This window comes from Thunnus albacares, chromosome 19 (genome assembly GCF_914725855.1).
Source record: "Thunnus albacares chromosome 19, fThuAlb1.1, whole genome shotgun sequence".
Classification (NCBI taxonomy): domain Eukaryota; kingdom Metazoa; phylum Chordata; class Actinopteri; order Scombriformes; family Scombridae; genus Thunnus; species Thunnus albacares.
In genome coordinates, this window is record NC_058124.1 from 28,041,901 (window position 1) to 28,064,941 (window position 23,041).

A 23,041-nucleotide genomic window follows, 5' to 3' on the forward strand; every position below is an offset into this window, starting at 1 on the left:
CTAGGTTGGGAACCACTGGACTAAACTAGCTAACTGTATATAAAGTAGTGTAAACTAGCTCCACCTCCAGCAGCTACAACAGTAACATGCTGCTCTAACACTGATGCTTCACTATTAATAATCTAATGATGTCATATATAATAATATATCAGTCAGAGGGACGGTAGCTTTGGTAACAGAATCTGTTGTAATTGTTTATAATGTAAATTGCATTTACATTTGATGCTGCAACACTTTGTGAAAATGACTCACATCAATGCAAAAAGAAACAGCACCCATCAACCAAAAGAAGAAGTTTGAGGTATATAAAGCAACATAACCACACAGTTCCTGTTCTTCGCCTTTAGATGGAAGATGAGGTCAGTCTTCATTCTGTGTATTGAATCATTTCAGTTTGTAGTTTGAAGATGAACATCAAGAGCTGCTGGTTACTTTTTGTTCTGGGCTGTAATGTCAGTGCAGGTAAGATATTTTCACTTTAAGAATATTTCTACATAAGTGGCTGAAATAAACTTGTTTAAACTGCATTTATTTAAAGCACTCTTAACTATATGTTTATTGTCATTAAGTGCTTGGTACTTGGTACATTCTGGGCTTGAAGCCTGAAGGTCATATTCACTGTGAAATCGCTACATTTGACTTTGTTAAATGTGAACTTTGTTATTTATTTAAAAATTTTCTTTTCTTTTGCAGAAATGATCCATCAAATAGTCGAAGAGGAGCAACAAGTCTCTCTGCGTTGTTCTCACTCTGTGGAGGGTAAAGTGACGTGGAGCAGAGAGATTAATGGAAACACAGTTGATATATTTGTAGTTGATGGTGACAGAGAGCAAAGATTGAATGATCCCGGCAGACGATACGGTTCAACTGCAGATAAGTCACTGCACATCTTTAGAGTTGCTGTCTCAGACTCTGGAAAATACTTGTGTAGTAATGAACCAGCTGTCGAACTGACAGTGATCCCATCAGGTAACATTAAACTTAGAAATAGAAATATGCTTATTTACTTTCTTGCCTAAAGTTAGATGATTGACACCTCTCTTTTATCTGTACAGTAAATATGAAGCTACCACCAGTAGCCAATTAGCTTAGCTTAGCACAAAGACTGTAAACAGGTAAACAGCTAGCCTGGCTCTGTCCAAAGGTAACAAAATCAAACCTCTAAAGTTCATTCATTCATATCATACTGAATGTTTGTTTAATCTGTACAAACTCAGAGTGTAAAAACAAAAATTTGCAGTCATGTGCCAAATTATAGCTTAGCTGGGATCAGTTGCCAGGCAACTAGTGAAAACTCCAGAAAATTTTGGTTTTCACTAAATTTCACAAAGAATTTAGTTTTTTTGGATTTTGTTACCTTTGGACAGAGCCAGGCTAGCTGTTTCCCCCTGTTTACAGTCTCTGTGCTAAGCTAAGCTAACTGGCTACTGGTGGTAGCTTCATATTTATTCTTATTTTAATTCTCACCAAGAAAAATCAAACATGCGCCAGTAGGAAAATTGCAAACGATTACTTTAAGTAAGACATAAGTAAAAAACAAACAAACTTGAGCTTAAGTTGACTAATCATCACATATGGCCTCATATTTGAATCTGAGTATGTGAGAGTATTTAATATTGGTACATTATAAGAACTGAATCATGTCGTTTGTCGTACAGGAACAACAACAGTCAGTATTACAGAGAAGTCCATCGTCAATCTGACATGTCCTGATGTTGGAGGGTCACATGTTCCAACATGGACCAGAGAGATTGATGGAAAACAACAACAAATCAGGCCTCATGTTTCAGCTGTTGACAAGTATCTGATTATACCAGACGTGCAGCCTGGTGACTCTGGACTGTACTACTGTGATGGAAAACCAGCTGCAAATCTAAACGTGATCAAAGGTGATCAGTCAGAGAGAGGTGAGAGACAAGAACTCAAAGACACACACAAAAATATGAAGGCAGGTAAAGCACAGAGAAGAAGTTATTTAAAGGAATAATCTGACATTTTGGTAAATTTATTAACATGTTTAACTTTCTTACTGAGAGTTAGAAGAGAAGATCAACCAGTGGTGGAATGTAACTAAGTACATTTACTTAAATACAGTTTTTAGGAACCATTTGATGTTACTTTCTACTTCCTGTCCGCTAGATCTCAGAGGAGAATATTGTACTTTTTACTCCACTACATTTATTTGAATGTTATAGTTACAAGTGTCTTTCCAGATCTATATTTTACAAATAAAACAGATGATGTATTTATATTTGTAATTAATTTAGATCACTTTGTAGAGATCTGTTTCTACTTTGACACATAAGAGTATTTTCTATTGATGGGTGTGAAAAGACATATAAAATTTTTATAGGTGCTATATATTCCTTGTATGTAATACATATATATATAAAAAACCTGGCCATTACCATTTTCCCTATTTCAAAACCGGTGAATGATTCCATAACTTTCTATAGTAAAATGCATTTTGTTTATATTTCCTCCACACAAGAAAACAGAACAACCTCAACTATAACAATGACACAAAGTCACACCAAGAAACCTGGAAAGAAAAAGGAGAAGAGAGAGAGTGAGACGAAACAGATCTAAATGTTAAATTAAACTGATTATAAGGTGATCGACAAAGCAGCAAAAAACACTTTAAATGCAGTAATTAAACAAACAGATACAGATATAAGAGCCTGGGAAAGTTTTAACACTGTGTTCAAATGAAACTACAGTTTCAATGTAGGAAGTCGAGCACACAACATGCTCAACATTCAGGTGGTTTTTGTCGTGAGAAGTTGAACTGTTGCTAGACGACTAACCGCTAATGTTAAATTAACCTCGTTCCTTTTTCAAAAACTGGGAATTTTTTTTTGTGAAATTCTTCTTCTTTTTTTTTATGTAGTGAGATAAAACAAAAGTGATACAAGACAGGACAGAACGTAATACAACGGATGATGTTACAGGATTCATGCAACAAGACAAAACATGCATTTAGGATTCCTGTGTAGTTGTGAGTGTAAGTTAGAGGAGCAATTGAGGGGAGTGCTTAGCGCAAAGAGAAAAAGTAAATAAATGACTCGATTAATTAAAAAAAATAATAATAATCATGATAATAATAATAAAAACAAGTAAATAAATAAATAGGAAGAGGAACAGAAAGTGAACAGAGAAATGAAAATAGAGAAATTTTAGAATTACAAAGGATAATTACATTAAATTTTCTTGGCAGGAGTGGCTGGTGATGTGCCAGGTACAGCCACTTTATGACTTTCCTTTTCACTCATCTGCTGTGATGCTAATAATAATATAACTGATAATTCTGCTTAAAAAAAACACACACACACACACAAATAAAATAACAATAATGCAAATTCACAGCCAATAAAGAAAAGAAAGAAAAATAACTAATAATAATTAGTTACTAATAATAATAACTAATAATAACTAAATAAACAGATGAATAAATAAGTATATATATATATAATATGAAATAAAGATAATGCTTAAATACACATGTTGATGATAGCTGGTCAGAATGCAAATAAGTAGATATGAAAGTAATAAAAATGTTAGTAAAGGTGAACAGTGAACATAATAATAATAATAATAATAATAATAATAACAATAATTGATTGTTATCATAATATCAATAAACAAAAGTAATAATAATAGTATAACTACTTATTGTGCTGAAAAAATAAAATAAAATAGAGTAAAAGCAATGATACAAAATTCACAACCAAAACTTATATAGAATGAATAAAAAGTCAAATAAATACACATGTTGATGGTATCTAGAGGAGTGAGAGTGACAATAGTGCAAATAAGATAGTATTATAGTAGTATATGAGAGTAATAATAAGGATAGCAATGGTAGCAGTGAACAGTAGTACAATAAAGCTAATAACAATAACAACAATGGCAATAATAATACCAATAATGATAATAAAGAATATAATATAATAAAGAAAAAATACCAAAATAAAAGATAATCCTAATAACAATAATATCAACAAAAGACAGATATAATAGGAATAGTGGTGCCTGTGTGTGTGTGTGTGTGTGTGTGTGTGTGTGTGTGTGTGTGTGTGTGTGTGTGTGTGTGAGTGATTGAGTGAGTGTATTAAAGAGGAGGCGTGTTATGATGTTATGATGGTGATGATAATAATAATAATAGTAATAATAATAATAACAAGAAGAAGAAAGAAGGAAAAAGCAAAGAAGAAATGATTAAGTTATTAATTATTAATTATTAAGGTGTAGATAGCAGGGGTCAGGGGTGTAGATGGGTGTTGTGTGTGTGTGTGTGTGTGTGTGTGTGTGTGTGATTGAGGAAGTAATGCAGTGAGGATCGGCTCCCATGCTTTCTGGAACTGATGTATTTCAAGGTTAATAGATACAGTTGGTTTTTACATGGTTATGTGTACTATGAGGAGGTCTATCCATGCTGAGATATTTAGTTTTTTTCTACTTAGTGTTAATGTGGTTAGGTCTATGCTATGGAAGAATTTATTTATGTCTCTAAGATCTGATTCATTATCTAATGTGTATAATTGATGGAAGAATATTTGAAAGATGTTTTTTATTTCTTCTGGTGAGATCAGGGTCTTCCCCGCTGAGTTTTTATAGCTGGAGTGAAGTATTTTTCCTTTTGTTGGTGTTGATTTGTGAGAAATTTCCCTGATTTATTAGTAATATATTTAAAATGCTTGTGTTTTAAGTTGTAGTTTGGTGACGATGGGTGATTTGTTAATGTGAGAGCTAAGATAGTGAACACGGTGGAAAGTGATCTGGTTTATGGGGTCAGGTGGGAGTTTGAGTTAAGTTCTCATGAAGTCCTTTATCAGTGTTTCAGGATTGTCAGTTTGGTGTTTAGAGATGCCGAAAAAGATCAGGTTTTGGCTCATGCTTCTGGTTTGAATGTCCAGTATAGAGTGTTTTGACAGAGGTTAGAGAGGAGTTGTTGGACTGTTCTAACTTTTCGATGTATTTGTGGGCAAATTCCAGGCTCGAGCGAAGCTCTTGTATTTCATCATGGATTGAAACCAATATGTCAAGTTTTTTATTGATGGACTGTAGGACACTGAACTCGATTACTGTTGTCTGTAGATCATCTATATCTGCGGATGATGTCTTCTTCTGTTTATTGGAATCTTGCTGAGGAGTAACGGGTGTTGTATCCATTTTGCACTGGTTGTAATGATCGGTGAAGGTTGCTGCCAGGTCTGCTAATTCCTCCAATATGTGAAAAAATCTGTTCCAGTTCTGGTTTACGAGCTGAAATGTGGGTTATTGTGTTGTTAATAATAGAGAAAATTGCCATAAAGAAGTCAAGAAGTCAAGGATTTGTTAGTTTATCTCAGTGACCGGGCACCACCAGGATGGATCTCACCGCCTCCTTACGTAATGCCTCGTAATACTCCCAAAGCTTGACAGACCATCATTTTGTGACGTTCTGCAAACAGTTAGCTGTAGTAAAATACATTTTCTACCCTCTGATCTACATTTTCTATATTCTGCACAGAAGTTAAAAAAACAACAACATCGCCTACAACAACTTCTACAACATCACCTGCAAACACAGGTATGACTGCAATAAATAAGTCACATCAAGAAACCTGAAAAGAAAACGAGTCAAATGAAACAGAACTAAATGGCTGCAGAGGTGACGTCATTAAACTTTAAAACAGATTGTTCAAACAGAGTAACACATCACCTACAGGTTGTTGATTGACAATGATTTTGACAAAACAGATCTAAATGTTAAATTCTCATCTGTGTGTACGTCAGAGTTTACAACAAAGATGTGAAAACACTGAAGATATGTATTCAGAGTATGTGGAAAAGACACTAAATTTACAGTACTATTCTCTATACCAAGATTAAAATGAAAGAAACTAATTAGTGATTGTGAATGTTTCCTTGTCTTCCAGCCTCTCCTTACCTGTGGCAGATGCCTGTTCGTGTGGTGATCGTAATACTTTATTTAATCCTGATGATCAGCATCACCGTCACTACCTGGAGAAGAGGTGAATGACCTGAAAGTTGTGGATATGAAAATGTTGAGCAGCAAATATTGTTTAAAAAAAATACAGTCAAATAATATTTTTAAACTAAAAATAAATATTGAGTGACGGCCATTTTAATTCATTATATTCCTGTAGCGCCACTTATTGGTGAAATGTGGTCAAATGAACCAGGATGGTTCAAAGTTGAAATGTGCACATGTCATCTAAATTTGAATTTATGAGTCATAGCAGTTTATGTCAGATCTGTCACACTTACTTAAATTATAGAAAATGGTCATAATAACTTTTTTTCAGTCTCATTCAAATATTATATGTATCAGTTTTGATTCAAATTGATCAGATGTGAGTAGTGAAACTCTGTCTGGGTGTAAATGTGCATGTTCTTTATTTATAAATCAGTTTTTAACCATGAAAAATAATTCAGCTTCTCCACTTAACGTTTCAGGATAATGTGAAGTGCCTCAGAACGGCCACATGATGGTGCTATTGCTATAATTGGTTCTTTCTCACATTCATTGTCCTAAGGCCCAACTTTTTACCAGATATCTTTAAAATTGAAGAAGTAGCCTTTGAGATATCCTCATAATTAACAAAGACATGGACAGACATGTCATGTTCCTCATTACTGTAACCATTAACATAAACATAATGCACTCTTTTAAATGTGTGATGCTGACTGATGAAGTTGCAACAGAAGTGAATTGAAAATATCTTTAATCATCTCTATGTTTACCTTCTCTCCATTGTAGCGCAACAGATACAGAAGCAACACACAGCAGAAACAGAAAATCATCTCTGATCCTCCATCACACAGAAACAAGAGCGGTAAAAACCAACCTGTCAACAGTGTTCATCCTCATACAGTCTGACAGGAAACACTCACTCATATGACTGTTAAAACTACCAATTTGAGCATCATTCACAGATTTATTACAGATACTATTGATAATGATAAATAATCCAAACTCTAAAGTTTGCTTCAAAGTTGAGAAACTTGTGTGAACCCATGAGATTTTTTACATTTGCTGCTCTGAACTGTTTGTGACGTTCCTGCTGTGTCTTCTTGTGTTTCCTCACAGGTGTCTGGTTGACAGAGGTGGTGAACAACTTGCACAACTAAACAGTCTCTTTCTCTCTTTCATGCTCACTAAACTTATATGAGTTAAGGGCATTTCCTCTATGGGTGGTGCTACAGCTACATGACAAATTTAAGTCGCCGTAACTCAGCAGTCATGAGTTTGACTCACCTGAAATTTTACACAATTCATCCTTGTACAGACCGAGCTCTAATATTCCTGGACAGAAGTGAACTTTTCTCCAAACAATCATCAGTCACCATCAGCTGCTCAGCATCATTTTCTTTCACTTTGTGCATTTTCATGCAGATCTGGAAATTTCTGAATACAGTAGAATAAATTCAGAGGATTGTGCAGACTTGTATGAGTCCATTCTAGTTGTTGTTTGTTTTTCCTTTGCATGATGTCACACTTCACACATACTTTCCACCCAACTCTGCACTACACACCAATGACTAGAGTTCCACATCCTTCCCTATTTCTGTTTTTGTGCACCAAAATTAAGTTTATTAATAAACTTATGTAGAAGTCATTTCTGTTCTATGTGTGATTTTCCTTTTAACTGGATTGTACCACCTTGTTTCCTGGATCAGAGTTAAGTGTTTTGATGCCACTGACAGCAGGTGCAAAGCAATTACTGTTGAAAATAAGGATATTGAATAATTTGATTATCACACAAGACTGACCTCCCTGCCTCCCTCACAGTGGATGAGACAGTCCCAAACGAGGCAACATCTGCATGCTGATATTTCACCAGGCAAATATATTTTTTGTCTGGTCTTGATATGAGGTCAGGTTTGTTAGTGAAAACACATGCAAGTGGGAGTGTGCGTGCGTGCGTGTGTGTGTATGTGGGTGGCAAGATGGTGGATGTGATCTGGTGTGATGACGTCCCGTGAGAGTTTAGATGGCGGATGTGACTATTGGGAGGAAGTCACATTATGCAAGAACTAAATGGCAGAAGTGACTGCAGTGTCTTGGTTAGACAATAGCAAGATGGTGCTACCGGGGGCCGGTGTCTCTGCACTCACCCAATCCAATGTATGAAAAACACATGTCTGATAGTAGAGAGGCGGTTCCTTTGTCCACAGAGAGCGCGCTTACGGACGGCAGTCTCTAACACACATTGTCTGGTTTCTGATCGACAAAGCAACTTACTCGCTCACTCATGGTGGCACAAACACAGCGGTAGTCCCGAGCGGGACAAACACAAAACAGTCTAGCGTGGTGAACACAACTGAAGAGGCAGCAACTTTAAATACTCCTCAGAGTAAAGCAGAGCAAATGGACTTGGCGGTCCGTCAATCCACCCAACGAAACAATAGTAGCAATAAAGCTTAAAAAGCTAAAAGCTAAACAAAACAACAACAGCACTGAAGCTGAAGGTAAACACACAAACACTGCCTGTGCCCTGACTTAAGCCTCTTACTTGGTCGCTTCAGAAAGCGAGCAGGATGTGTGTGTTAACTCCGTCTTTTGGTCCGGCTCGGTTCCTCGGCTCGGATGCTGACGGATGCTGTCCTTGCGCTGTGCGGGTTTCACGGCAGGCTGATTCTCTGCGGTGTAGCGGAGAAAACAGTGGAGTCAACTCAGTTAAAGAAGAGCGGGGCAGAGACGTTAACCGTGTCTTTATGAAGAAATTCCATTTCTTCCTTCTGCAGGTAGTGAGAGAGCTGGTTGCAGCAGCGATCTCTCTTGGATCCAGAGATGGTGTTTGGGTGAACATGGGTGAAGTCTTGTCTCATCCGGCGAGGGGAAAGACTTCAGTGGGGAAACACATGTACAAGTTACTTTTGTTGGAAATCTGGCTGATGGAAAAAGCAAGCCTTCTCCTGAGCATGGATAATACTGAAAGAGACAGAGACTTGTTTCCGCCCCTATTTATGGGGCCGTGACGTCACTGCTGTGTTACCATGGCTGCCGGTAATGTTGATGTGTCTCTACCAATCAGAGACAGTAGCCTGACACTTCCTGATTAGCACCTGTGGTGTATTTTCATTAAAAGTCATTGGTGTGCTTAAAGACAATATTAAGCTATGCAGATTGATTTTATAAGTTTATAAGCAATAAGGGCTAGTGTGATACAATTTGTATTGGTGTAGTTATAATCTCATGAACCATATTTAATCACACTGTACGTATAGAGGCACGATAGAAGAATTATAATCATACACTGGAAAAATTTGAGTGTGTTTGTATTACATGTCACTTTGCTTGGGTCTGCTAAAGTCTTCACCTTTCAAAAATACTCTCTGGAGGAGATCAAGAAATAAGGGTGTAAAATGACTAGAATAACTTATAAAAAAAATAAAAGGCCAGAAGACAACTTGGCAATAATGGTGTAAAATGATTCCCAATACTTATATAAAAATTGGATATAATCAGGTAGAATTGAATATGCCAGTACATATCCTCAAACACCTCAAAACCTGTTTTGAAGAGTTTTGACCAACAACGAGTGACGGAGATAAAAATAACATAATAACTGGTCAAAAATTAGGGAGGGTGGATGATAAGGTGTGACCTAAGCCGACCCAAGGGCATAAAAACAATGCCCCAAAGAAAAACCTTTGGAAACGATTTGGTTCGTTGTAAAGTGCTGATTGCTCCCCTTTTTTGCCGGCATTAAAGAACACTTTGCTGCTTGGACCTCTGACTCCCTTTTTATTTTCAAGAGAGAGTTTTTTGCTCTGGTACCTTTTTCTGCAACAATTTGATACAAAACACCTAGGTGTGAATTGGGTGGATTGTGGGATATGGAGTCCAAAATGGACTCCCGTTGTGTCCTAACGATGGGAGCCTTATCAGGCTTTGTGGCTTGCATGCAGGCCTTTCTTTGTGTGACCCTGGTTACGGCCCAACAGGCTTGTCTGGGCAGTTACTCAGGCAATATCTGGGTAGTGTTCTAACTATCTCCAGGTACACAAAGCATTAATCAGCACAAATACTTTTGCTGCTCTTTGGTTATCACCCATAACACAACACAAAATCATAAAAAAGGAAAAGGAAAAAGAAAGAAGGAAAGGTGGTTAGGTTAACTCCCGAAAAGAGATTGCCAGTGGAATGGCGCAGACTGGTGTGCTGAATGGGAAGGAGGGAGTCCAGTCTGGCCTGTGTGTGTTTGAATGTACCTGTAAGTGATGTGTGAATCCTGGTCGTAACTGGATTTGAGGTGCACTGCCAAGACCATATGTCAGATGTGTTGGTGAAGGTTGCATAACAGTGGTAGTAGCAGATCTAAGGATTTAGTCTAACTTACCTACTCTACCCTACAGCCTATCCTCAGCTGTGCTCCTCACAGATCCAACAATGCAACTGGGGTCAAAGTTCAACACATTTGATCTTTTGGTGCACCTGCGCAGAGCCGTCGCAACAAACCACAAACACAATGATGGAGACGCACACAAAAGTAGTTTTCTTGTGATATTGTGAAAACACCATCAGTGTGTCTGTATTAAGCATTAGTGACCCGACCGCCTGCATCAGTATTACTGCTTCTCTGTTATGACACCAGATCAGATGAGGCTGCAGATAATGTGCATGACACTGCAGCCTCACTAAAGTTCTGGGGAACAGAAAAAATGTCCCCTCACCAAGAGGTTTGTCATGCAGGAAAAACGTCACGCTTCCTCTAAATCATCATATATGGCTGCTGCTGAACAGCGTTTGTGCTTCATTGGTCTGTGTGTGTGGTTTGATATCTGGCTGAGAAGTTCCGTTGAAACTGTCAAAGCCTAAATATAGTCTGTTCACCCAAAATGTGGTGGTTTGTTTTTTTCTTTGTGTAGCAGTGTATCAGTTTTTTATCTTTTGGTTGTTGAAAACTGTAATCTCTTTTAGTTTGTTTTTTTTGCTAAACATCAGTCACTGTTTCTAACTGCATTTCCCACAGATCACCTGTCTGTTGATGATTTTAAGTTGATTAGTTTGAGTTTCTTTGACCTGCTCGTCAGTCTTTCTATGGTGATGAGATAAAGAGCCAGATATTGTTGTCAGGAGTTCATGGAGACCAAAACCAAAGCTAAAAGAGAGTAAATATTGGACATAGATTCATCAGATCAATTATGTAGTTTCTACTAGTAGATATTGTTCTGCAAGATCGGATATGATGGATGGAAAAAAAACATCTACGTACATTGACTCTGAACATTTCACTCATGTTCAGTATCAACATTTTTGCAACTTGCCAAACACATTAATAAACAACATTTTCTCATTATGTTGACAGAAAACGCAATTCAGCAGTATTACAAGCAAAATATATTCGCTGTTGTAATTTATTTATACTTCTGAGAGACAGGGTTGGAACATCCTGTATGAAGGTAAACTAAAAAACTAAAAAATATCAGTAAGTTAAACTTTATAGTCTCTCAGTCTCATTTTAAAGTAATAATAACTAATATGTAATAAAGTCATTTGAGGTACGTTATAGTCCTGAAACTGTACATGTGAAATGTGATCACACTGTGTGTTCACACTAGAGGGAGCATCATGTCAAGCTGGATCTCCAGTTTTTCTCCCTGTGTTTCTCTGTTTTCCGTGTGTGCATCCCGAGTCTCTTAGTTTACCTCACTTGCATCCTTTCCTTGTGTCTTAGTTCCTCCCACTAAGGCTGCATGGAGAGACGCAAGGAAACCAAACACTTTCCTCTTAAGCGTTACGTGAAGCGATGTCCGTTTCTGATGATGGCACACGCTGATCACAGAGCTCATCACACAGCTGGATCAGCTGTCAGGCGGCTTTAACAGCTGTAGAAACTTCTGATGGAGTTTGTGTCTGCACACATGCGCACTGTGTTAACACTAATAAAGGTGCACAGTCATCACTGCCACTGATCAACAAAAGAACCATAAACAACTTTCTTCATTTATTAGAAAGATTTTTCTTTTCATGATGTTATTTCCTCCATTAAACTGTTTCTTGCTGACAGACAGACTCTTCCTGACTTTAATTTGATCCATAATAACAGTTCAACACATTTATATTTTACATCATTTATCGTCATTTCCATTCAGTCACATGAGAGGCTGAAAATTCCTGAGTATCGGGTTTGATATGAGTTAAATCATTTCCATTTGCCCTGAAACATTTACACAAATACATATCTTCCAGTGTTCAAAAGACACCCTGATCATATTCTGGGTTATTGAATGATGAATTCACTATCAGGATTATCAAAAATACAGATGGAAATGATCAATAAATAGTATAAACGCATTCTGTGAGTAGAAATGGTTTCTACAGTTGTTAAAGCTGACTGACAGCTGATCCAGCTGTGATCAGAAATGGACGCCGCTTCACATGACGCTTGACCCAACATGACCCTCGTTTCCTCTCCTCGCTTGGTTTCCTTGCGTCTCTCCTTTCATCCACGGTGGGAGGGACTAAGACACAGAGAAAAGACACAAGTGAGGGAAACATGGATGCAATTTAAGAGACTTGGGATGCACCCTGTGTGTGTGCGTGTGGTGGGTGTGGCTTCCCTGACCTTGCACATGGTTCAGTCCACACCTGTCTGCAATCAGCTTATCAACTCACAGCTCATGTACTCCAGCTCTCCCTTCACTCATCACCAGATTGTTCAGTCAGCTCAGTGGTAGCTACGCTCTCTCTCAGCCGCTCAGTATTCGCAGTACTTGAGTTATTTTCTTGTGATCTTCTTGTGCCACCACTAATCCAACTTCTCCTGTGTCCAGATCTCCAGTGCCAGCTCGTCAACCAAGTCATCTCTTGCTACACAGCTGCCAGCCCACTCTTCAACTACTCCACGCCAGGTTCACCCAGCTACCAGCCTATTTCTGCCATACAAACCCTCTACAGCCTGCTCTCTCATCCATCCATCTCTGTTTCTGTGTCTGCTTATGGGTCCAAAATAACCTCAGAATTAATACATCACAGTTCATTAACCACAAAGACAGAAAAAAAGTGACAGATATTTAAAAAGTTGAAGTGTGGCCTTTAAAGTCAGAGGAACACACGTATACACTGAGTTCCTGTTCTCCTCTCAGATAGAAACTGTCTCTGTTCATTGTGGTTCAGTCTGTTGGAGGATGAGGATGAACATCTGCATCTGCCTGTTAGCTTTAGTTCTGGGCTGTAATGTGACAGCAGGTAAGAACTTTACTCTTTTTCATCAGCTTTAATAATAATGTTCATGTTTGTTCATGTCATAGAGTGAGTGATGAATGTGGTGCAACTCTTTATTTTTACTGGTGTTTTCAGGCTAAAAGAGTGCAGCATGATGCATCTTATAGGAAGTATTGATAATTAATTAATTAATTGAGCTATTGTTAATTCTTCCTTGTTTCTTTCTTACAGAGCTTTGCACAGTCAGGCTTGCTGTCTGTCTCACACAAACGCCTTAAGACTCGAGGTGATCGAGTTTTTGAAGTCGTAGCATCTAAACTATGTAACGCTCTGCCTGCTCCCTCACAGTCTGCTGACTCTGTGGATTCATTTAAAAAGCAGCTAAAGACAAACTCGTTTAGACAGGCAGGGTAACCTGTAAGCACCAGGTCAGCATTTTATGCTTTTATTGTGTTTTTTAGTTTTGCACTATTTAATCACGTGACTTGGATGGTCACTTCATCTGCTATGAATCTTTCTTTTTTGTATATTGTATTACGTGCTTGTAAAGCACTTGCTGTACAAATACATTTACTTACTTTTACTTTTTACATATAAAGTATGTTGTCCATTGTTTCCAGTATTTTACATATTGTTCATATCGTAGTCTGAAGGTAAAGGTCAGTTTCTCCATACAGTGAATTTAGCTGATGTATAAAGTATTTTATAGAGATTTTAGTGATTTGTCGAAACACGTTCAGGTTCATTGTCATATTCATGTATTTGAATAAATCAAGTTCAAAGTTGTTTATTGATCACGTACACAAAACAAACAATACAATGTGCAGTGAAATACAGTTTAGGCCCTCCTAGATTAGTTTATAGCTGCTAAGATTAAAGATAAAAATAGTAATAAAGATGAAAAGGAAATCAAAAATAAAAATATTATATCATATATATACAATTTATATATAACATACACTATGACCATATAAACAAACATTAATACTGATAGTAAAAAGAGATGAACAGTAATATGAAGGTGCAAACATAGTCTAACCTACATATATTTATATGATCTAAAATATCTACAGACTCACACAGTGACAAGAGACGGTGGTGCACAAATGTGCACGCACACAAAACCACATGTAAGGTTGCAGTGCATTGTGACCACTGCCCCCCCACCACCACACACACATTAGCTGATGGTGTGAATGATGTAAAGTCAGAAGTTAAAAGTGAAGTGCAGTAATGCTTTAAGGTCTTCATGTTTTTCATGATTAGCAGTTTGCACTCGACAGTTAAATGTGATTCTGACTCTGATGGAAAACAACTTTTCAGTTCTTTGCAATATTAGAAATGTTGACATTCTGAAAATGGATGTTTAGTTCTTGTAAACTGTGTTTCTTTTGCAGAAATAATCCATCAAATAGTCGAAGAGGAGCAACAAGTCTCTCTGCGTTGTTCTCACTCTGTGGAGGGTAAAGTGACGTGGAGCAGAGAGATTAATGGAAACACAGTTGACATATTTATAGTTGATGGTGACAGAGAGCAAAGATTCAATGACCCCCACAAACGTTACGGTTCAACCATAGATAAGTCACTGCACATCTCTAGAGTTGCTGTCTCAGACTCTGGAAAATACTTGTGTAATAATGAAGCAGCTGTGGAACTGACGGTGATCCCATCAGGTAACATCAAACTCTGTCAAAGTTGTTCTGCTTCCTGTTTCTTCCTGTTTCAAAGTCTCGTCTCTGTGCTTCACTTTTCATTTTCTAAACTGTGATTAAATACATACATTGACATATTAATGAAATGATGCATTTCAAAGGTAAATGTGCTTTTAACTTCAATAACAAATATATTGTAAGAAATAACATCATCATTACTTATTACTTTCATAACTCAAAACCAGGTTTTAATTTCACACTGACTGTTAATAAAGGCCCAATTAATTTATAACATTAACTTCTTGTTACTGTAGTTACTTAAATATTTCTGTGTATTTTTATACGTTAATTATTTTATTTGATTTTTTTTATGTGATGTGCTTTACTTTGTGGTAAATTAATAAACAGCTTTTTATGGTCAGTGAAGAAAAATATCTTTTTAAAGTTCTCTAATACGTCATTTCTATTGTTCTTTTCCTTTTAAAGGAACAGGTCGTCTTGTTCATGTAGAGTCACACAGGAAACAAACACCTGAATTAAGTCCTTTTCTCTAAAACCTCATTTAGGAACTTATAACCAACAGTCAGGAGCCCAAATGAACATTAAAGCTGTTTTTCTTGTTGTAATCATTCCTCCTGTTCATACTGACCATTAGAAGATCCCTTCATAATGACCTTACAATGGAAGTGATGGAGGACAAAATCCACAGTCCTCCTTCTGTGCAAAAATGTATTTAAAAGTTTATCTGAAGCTAATATGAAGCTTCAGCGTCCAAATGAGTCAAATCAAGTAGATATCTTTCAACGTTACAGTCTTTTTAGTGCCAAAGTTCCTCTTTTTGTTACTATACTTCCACCTGCAGCTCAACAGGGAAACACTGTCCGAGGAAACACAAAGAGGGAATTTGATGCTAAAAAGACTGTAAATGTGTCAGATATCCACTTGATATGACTAACTCAGACTGCTGAAGCTGAATAGAAGCTTCACACAGACTTTTAAATGACTGTGTGGACACACTGTGGATTTTGTCCTCCATCACTTCCATTGAAAGCACATTTGAAGGATCTTTTAATATCCAGTATGAACAGGAGGAATGATTACAGCGAGGAAAACCTCTCTCACTGTTCATATGGACACCTGACTGCTGGTTTAAGATTATAACATTTTCAATAAGCATCACTTCAAAGTGTGATCACAGTGTGTTCTGCACAGGACACTTTGCAGTGTAAAAATAAACTCATCAGTGCAGAAACTGTTTCTAAATGACCTCAAACCTTTATTTATCTGTCATATTTCTCTACTGATGTTTCTGTTAATTAGTGGCCGACACAAATAGTCTGATAAGCTGATATCAGCCAATATATTAGTGCAGCTTTAAGTTAGGTATCAATACAGTAAGAGAACTTTTAGTGACTGTAACAATTCTCCACTTTGTGTAGACACAGAAGTTAGTTTATCAAAGAAAATCTTGTTTTGGAAGAAAACTCTTCCATGTGTCACTGACTTTATCATGAATACATGTGTTTATGATGGCATGTTATAAAACATGAATCTTGGTTTTTACTAACTTAATGTTTGTTGCTCACAGGAACAACAATAGTCAGTATTGCAGAGAAGTCCAACGTCACTCTGACATGTCCTGATGTTGAAGGGTCACATGTTCCAACATGGACCAGAGAGATTGATGGAAAACAACAACAAATCAGGCCTCATGTTTCAGCTGTTGACAAGTATCTGAATATACCAGACGTGCAGCCTGGTGACTCTGGACTGTACTACTGTGATGGAAAACCAGCTGCAAATCTAAACGTGATCAAAGGTGATCAGTCTGAGAGAGGTGAGACACAAGAACTCAAAGACACACACAAAAATATGAAGGCAGGTAAAGCACAGAGAAGAAGTTATTTAAAGGAATAATCTGACATTTTGGTAAATTTATTAACATGTTTAACTTTCTTACTGAGAGTTAGAAGAGAAGATCAACCAGTGGTGGAATGTAACTAAGTACATTTACTTATATACAGTTTTTAGGAACCATTTGATGTTACTTTCTACTTCCTGTCCACTAGATCTCAGAGGAGAATATTGTACTTTTTACTCCACTACATTTATTTGAATGTGATAGTTACAAGTGTCTTTCCAGATCTATATTTTACAAATAAAACAGATGATGTATTTATATTTGTAATTAATTTAGATCACTTTGAGATCTGTTTCTACTTTGACACATAAGAGTATTTTCTATTGATCAGTGTGAAAAGACATGTAAAATTCCAAGAGAGGTGAAAACTTATTACAGGCAACGTATATTCTGTATATGTAAAATACAGACGGGTGACAAATGAAAGGAAAAACTGGTACCACCACTTAGATCGATACCACATTCATATCTGTCCATTAAACATGAAGCTACAGCCAGCAGCCGGTTAGCTTAGCTTAGCATAAAGACTGGAAACAGATGGAAACAGCTAGCCTGGTGTTACAGAGAGTTATATGCAGAAATATAACGACACACAAGGCTGAACAATAACAAATATGATCTGTTCAAATAAGAGAGAAACTTTAATGCTGCTTCAAATAAAAACAGAAACAATATCCTCAACATTCAAGTGGTTTAAGTCATGAGAACATTTGCTCTGCTTGATAACTCACCACAAAACTGGCCATCACCTATTTCCTGTTTCAATACTGATGAATGATTTCATAACTTTCTGTGGTAAAATGCATTTTGCTGCCCTGTTGTATCTATTTCCTCCATCTCACACAGAAGAAAACAGGACACCACCGACAACAACAACAAAGAAACAAAGTCACACCAAGAAACCCGGAAACAAAAAGAAGAAAGATAAAACAGATCTAAATGTTAAATTAAACTGATTAAAGGTGATCGATCTAAATGAACAAAAAAGCAGAAAACACTTTAAATGCAGTAATTAAACAAACAGATACAGATATAAGAGCCTGGGAAAGTTTTAACACTGTGTTCAAGTGAAACTACAGTTTCAATGTAGGAAGTCGAGCACACAACATGTTCAACATTCAGGTGGATTTTGTTGTGAGAACTTGAACTGTTGCTGACTCAGCACAAATATTAAAGTAACGTTGTTCCTTTTTCAAAAACTGAATCATTTTGTGACATTCTGTAAACAGTTAGCTGTAGTAAAATACATTTTCTGCCCTGTAATATATATTTTCTCTATTCTACACAGAAGATAAAAAAACCCAACATTACCTACAACAACTTCTACAACATCACCACCAGCTGCAAACACAGGTATGACTGCAATAAATAAGTCACATCAAGAAACCTGAAAAGAAAATGAGTAAAATGAAACAGATCTAAATGTTGAATTGTTAATCTGATTAAAAGCTTTTATCGATCTGAGAGCCCAGAGACAAGAACTCAACGAAGAACAAAACAACAGAAAACACTTTAAATGCAGTAATTAAACAAACAGATACAGATATAAGAGCCTGGGAAAGTTTTAACACTGTGTTCAAGTGAAACTACAGTTTCAATGTTGGAAGTCGAGCACACAACATGCTCAACATTCAGGTGGTTTTCGTTGTGTCACACCTACATTGAAAAAGGATTCGCAGTTCAGTTTATTTTATCTTTTGGCTCCTAAACTGTTATTGTCGGAAGTTATGTTACAGCTCATGATGCTATAGTCACTTCCTGTTTACATAGTTGGCTGTTTCTCATAGAGTTGCAAAATTAGAGGAGATATTTTTGGCGTTCCTGGTTCCAGAGGTAAAAATTCTGTTCATTTTTCTCACAGACAACGTTACACTGAGCACTTCTACCGCTTGGATGGTTAAATCACCAGAAAAAAGATGAACAATTAAAGATAAAAAGTTGACTGTGTACATAAACATTTCAAGGTAGAAGTTAACTACGACTCCCAAAATGCATTTCTGCAAGAAACAGCCAATCACTGAGCTTAAAATCCACTCATGTGCACTGCTAACAGCAGGCAGAAGCCAAAGACTACAGTGTTGACAAATTGATTTTACAATCCACAGAGCCAAAGGCTTCTTCTCCATAGCAACAGCGGCTGAGGCTCATGGGTATTGTAGTATTCTTAGCCGTCCACCAAAATCACAGACAAAACATGATTTCTGAGAAACTAAGTGTAAATACTGTAAACTGGTGGTCAGAATATAAACCTGTAGGATCATTCATTTATCCAGGAGAGTCCTGAGTTTCTATGTTCAGTAACATCGAGGAGATCGTTAAAGAAAATTTTGAAAACCGGAAGAACACTTGTGGAACCAGCGGCCCCTCACACTTCACAGCTATTAGATGGCACTACAGATGTTTCCTTGCTATCGATTTACACATTAAATGTTCACTAGATAAAACATTTCTAACAGTTAATGGTGCAACCTGATTTATTAAAACTAGTAAACTAGTAGTAGCAGAGATATAAGAGCCTGGGAAAGTTTTAACACTGTGTTCAAGTGAAACTACAGTTTCAATGTAGGAAGTCGAGCACACAACATGCTCAACATTCAGGTGGATTTTGTTGTGAGAACTTGAACTGTTGCTGACTCAGCACAAATATTAAAGTAACGTTGTTACTTTTTCAAAAACCGAATCATTTTGTGACATTCTGTAAACAGTTAGCTGTAGTAAAATACATTTTCTGCCCTGTAATATACATTTTCTCTATTCTGCACAGATGATGATGAAGGATCAACATCACCACCAGCTGCAAACACAGGTATGACTGCAATAAATAAGTCAATAAACCCAAATAGAAAATGAACAAGTAAATGAGTAAAATGAACCAGATCTAAATGTTGAATTATAAAAGTAGAGCTGCAGAGGTGAGGTTAGAAAACTTTACAACAGATCATTCAAACACATTAACACATTAACTACAGGCTGTTATACATTTATTTTTGTAACATTTACTGTGACAGTCTATGAAATGTCAATTTTAAATATTAATTTTGGTCTCAGATTTATATCAATAAAAACTCATGATACAAGTTTGGTTTCAGGCAGGTCATCAAATGCATATTCAGTAAAGTAAACATTTTGCAGAGTCAGGCTCTTTCTGTGTGTGACGTGTACATATGAGCAGGAAAAGAGATGGAGACCAAGTGCACATACACAACTATTTTGGCCATCCGACAAAAATGTCCCACCAAAGTTAAAAACAAACCTACAACCTTGATTTGAACGATCCCACACAGAAGATAAAAAGACACCTTCAACTACAACAACACCTGCACATAAACTTGTTTAAACCGCATTTATTTAGTGCACTAACTATATGTTTATTGTCATAAAGTGCTTGGTACTTGGTACATTCTGGGCTTGAAGCTTGAAGGTCATATTCACTGTGAAATCGTTACATTTGACTGTTAAATGTAAACTTTCTTATTTATTTAAAAGTTCTGTTTCTTTTTTCAGAAATGATCCATCAAATAGTCGAGGAGAAGGAACATGTCTTTCTGCATTGTTCTCACTCTGTGGAGGGTAAAGTGACGTGGAGCAGAGAGATTAATGGAAACACAGTTGACATACTTACAGTTGATGGTGACAGAGAGCAAAGATTCAATGACCCCCACAAACGATACGGTTCATTAGCAGATAAGTCGCTGCTCATCCTCAAAGCTGCTGTCTCAGACTCTGGAAAATACTTGTGTAATAATGAAGCAGCTGTGGAACTGACAGTGATCCCATCAGGTAACATTAAACTTTATGTTTATATTTTTAAAGATCAAATCTCCTCCTTACATGTATTTATAAAGTGGTTCATACACACTACATTTGGCATGTAAAATTAAATGATATAGTACATTTCAAATGTAGAAATGTAGTGTAAACAATTAGCAGTGTATCTTTGTCTCAGCTGTTACCACATCTGTTTTATATGTTACATGTTCCTGTTTTATGTTTTGGTGAGCATAAGAAATTTTTTCTACTCTGGTGATCAATAAAGTTGATTCCATTTTATTCTATTCTATTCTATCAGATTCAGTAAATATGTCTTTAAAAGAAAAGTTTGACATTTTAACATTAACATTGCAACATTTACTGTGACGGTCTATTGAACGTCAATTTTAAATATTACTTTTGGTCTCAGATTTATATAAATAAAAACTCATGATACAAGTTTGGTTTCAGGCAGGTTATCAAATGCATATTCAGTAAAGTAAACATTTTGCAGAGTCAGTCTCTTTCTGTGTGTGACGTGTACATATGAGCAGGAAAAGAGATGGAGACCAAGTGCACATACACAACTATTTTGGCCGTCCGACAAAAAATGTCCCACCAAAGTTAAAAACAAACCTACAACCTTGATTTGAACGATCCCACACAGAAGATAAAAAGACACCTTCAACTACACCTGCACACACAAACACAGGTATGATCACATGATGAAACAAAGTCGTAACAGGTGTACGTCAGAGCTTACAACGAAGATGTGAAAACATGAATTCAAAGATGAAGATATGTATTCAGAGTATGTGGAAAAGACACTAGATTTACAGTAATATTCACTAAGATTAAAATGGAAGAAACTAATTAGTGATTGTGAATGTTTCCTTGTCTTCCAGCCTCTCCTTACCTGTGGCAGATGCCTGTTCGTGTGGTGATCGTAATACTTTATTTAATCCTGATGATCAGCATCACCGTCAATACCTGGAGAAGAGGTGAATGACCTGAAAGTTGTGGATATGAAAATGTTGAGCAGCAAATATTGTTTTAAAAATTACAGTCAGATGATATTTTAAACTCAAGAAAGACTCGATATTTTCAGATTTTACTTATGACAGCAGGAATAACTGGATATCAACTAGTAAACACTCACAGACATTATAGTAGTTCAGAGATTTGTACAAAGATGAACTGAGCAGAAGTTTGGCTGAATCAGACAAATAAATATTGAGTGACGGCCATTTTAATTAATTATGTTCCTGTAGCGCCACTTATTGGTGAAATGTGGTCAAATGAACCAGGATGGTTCAAAGTTGAAATGTGCACATGTCATCTAAATTTGAATTTAGGAGTCATAGCAGTTTATGTCAGATCTGTCACACTTACTGAAATTATAGAAAATGGTCATAATAACTTTTTTTTCAGTCTCATTCAAATATTATATGTATCAGCTTTGATTCAAATTGAATCATGAGCCAAAATGTGAAGTGCCTCAGAACGGCCACATGATGGTGCTATTGCTATAATTGGTTCTTTCTCACATTCATTGTCCCAAGGCCCAACTTTCTACTAGATATCTTTAAAATTGAAGAAGTAGCCTTTGAGATATCCTCATAATTAACAGACAAAGACATGGACAGACATGTCATGTTCCTCATTACTGTAACCATTAACATAAACATAATGCACTCTTTTAAATGTGTCATGCTGACTGATGAAGTTGCAACAGAAGTGAATTGAAAATATCTTTAATCATCTCTATGTTTACCTTCTCTCCATTGTAGCGCAACAGATACAGAAGCAACACACAGCAGAAACAGAAAATCATCTCTGATCCTCCATCACACAGAAACAAGAGCGGTAAAAACCAACCTGTCAACAGTGTTCATCCTCATACAGTCTGACAGGAAACAGGTCTGGTTGACAGAGGTGCTGAACAACCCGCACAGCTAAACAGTCTCTTTCTCTCTTTCACGTTGACTAAACTATGAGCTTTGGGCTAAATTTATATTGACAACATCTCTCATACACAAACATGCAGCTCACAACTCATTGTCATGTTCCTGCTGCTTTTGGTTTTACTGTATGCATCATTATGTAAATATTGGGAAACATCAATAGTGTGTGAAAATATGAATATCATTAAAACAGAAGTGTGAAGCAGCTTGACATGCATTCACTTTTGAGATTTTTAATAGTTATAACTATTAAAAATATATTCAGTCTCTTTATCCTGTATTTTTAAATCATCACAGTAGCCATATTACAGCTAAATATGAAAACTGAATATACTTTAAAAAGAATTACATTAATTATTGTAGTGATGTTGACTTACTGTTACTTTGCATTTACGCATGCAGCAGGGGGGGAAGAGAATATGTAGCCGCAATGTCATGACAGCTTATATATGGACATTTCAGTATTTAGAAATAAAGCAACTTGCTGCAAACCTTTAAAATGACTTGTATGTGTCATTTTTGCATTTCCAAAACTTTTTTTTTGCCTTTGACAGACTGTCTGCTGCAGTCAAAT

General features: G+C 36.5%; 2 protein-coding genes and 3 gene segments (V, D, J or C); 2 read left to right on the forward strand and 3 right to left on the reverse strand.

Moving 5' to 3' along the window:
• The window catches only part of LOC122970078, a 916,362-nt gene that overhangs the window by 199,755 nt on the left and 693,566 nt on the right, over positions 1 to 23,041 (reverse strand).
• The window catches only part of LOC122970080, an 891,879-nt gene that overhangs the window by 159,684 nt on the left and 709,154 nt on the right, over positions 1 to 23,041 (reverse strand).
• Positions 1 to 23,041, reverse strand: part of LOC122970079 — an 808,187-nt gene that overhangs the window by 89,459 nt on the left and 695,687 nt on the right.
• LOC122970074 lies at positions 88 to 7,455 on the forward strand. Its single transcript, XM_044336188.1, has 7 exons — positions 88 to 462; positions 694 to 969; positions 1,659 to 1,907; positions 5,513 to 5,572; positions 5,922 to 6,017; positions 6,767 to 6,842; positions 7,097 to 7,455. Exons 1-6 carry the CDS (start codon positions 408 to 410, stop codon positions 6,814 to 6,816), a joined length of 786 nt encoding a protein of 261 aa, XP_044192123.1. The 5' UTR covers positions 88 to 407; the 3' UTR covers positions 6,817 to 6,842; positions 7,097 to 7,455.
• On the forward strand, positions 12,554 to 22,736 carry LOC122970059 (basement membrane-specific heparan sulfate proteoglycan core protein-like). The gene is made up of 7 exons (XM_044336166.1): positions 12,554 to 13,204; positions 14,578 to 14,853; positions 16,421 to 16,669; positions 19,518 to 19,559; positions 20,258 to 20,533; positions 21,409 to 21,504; positions 22,294 to 22,736. Exons 1-7 carry the CDS (start codon positions 13,144 to 13,146, stop codon positions 22,341 to 22,343), a joined length of 1,050 nt encoding a protein of 349 aa, XP_044192101.1. The 5' UTR covers positions 12,554 to 13,143; the 3' UTR covers positions 22,344 to 22,736.

Bases quoted from the DNA above. Each gene is read 5' to 3' on its own strand.
- LOC122970074 (XM_044336188.1), top strand. From the start codon at position 408: ATGAACATCAAGAGCTGCTGGTTACTTTTTGTTCTGGGCTGTAATGTC. The intron at 970-1,658 runs GTAACATTAAAC...TTTGTCGTACAG, and splicing joins ACTGACAGTGATCCCATCAG to GAACAACAACAGTCAGTATT. The intron at 6,018-6,766 runs GTGAATGACCTG...TCTCCATTGTAG, and splicing joins CGTCACTACCTGGAGAAGAG to CGCAACAGATACAGAAGCAA.
- LOC122970059 (XM_044336166.1), top strand. From the start codon at position 13,144: ATGAGGATGAACATCTGCATCTGCCTGTTAGCTTTAGTTCTGGGCTGT. The intron at 13,205-14,577 runs GTAAGAACTTTA...TTTCTTTTGCAG, and splicing joins GGGCTGTAATGTGACAGCAG to AAATAATCCATCAAATAGTC. The intron at 21,505-22,293 runs GTGAATGACCTG...TCTCCATTGTAG, and splicing joins CGTCAATACCTGGAGAAGAG to CGCAACAGATACAGAAGCAA.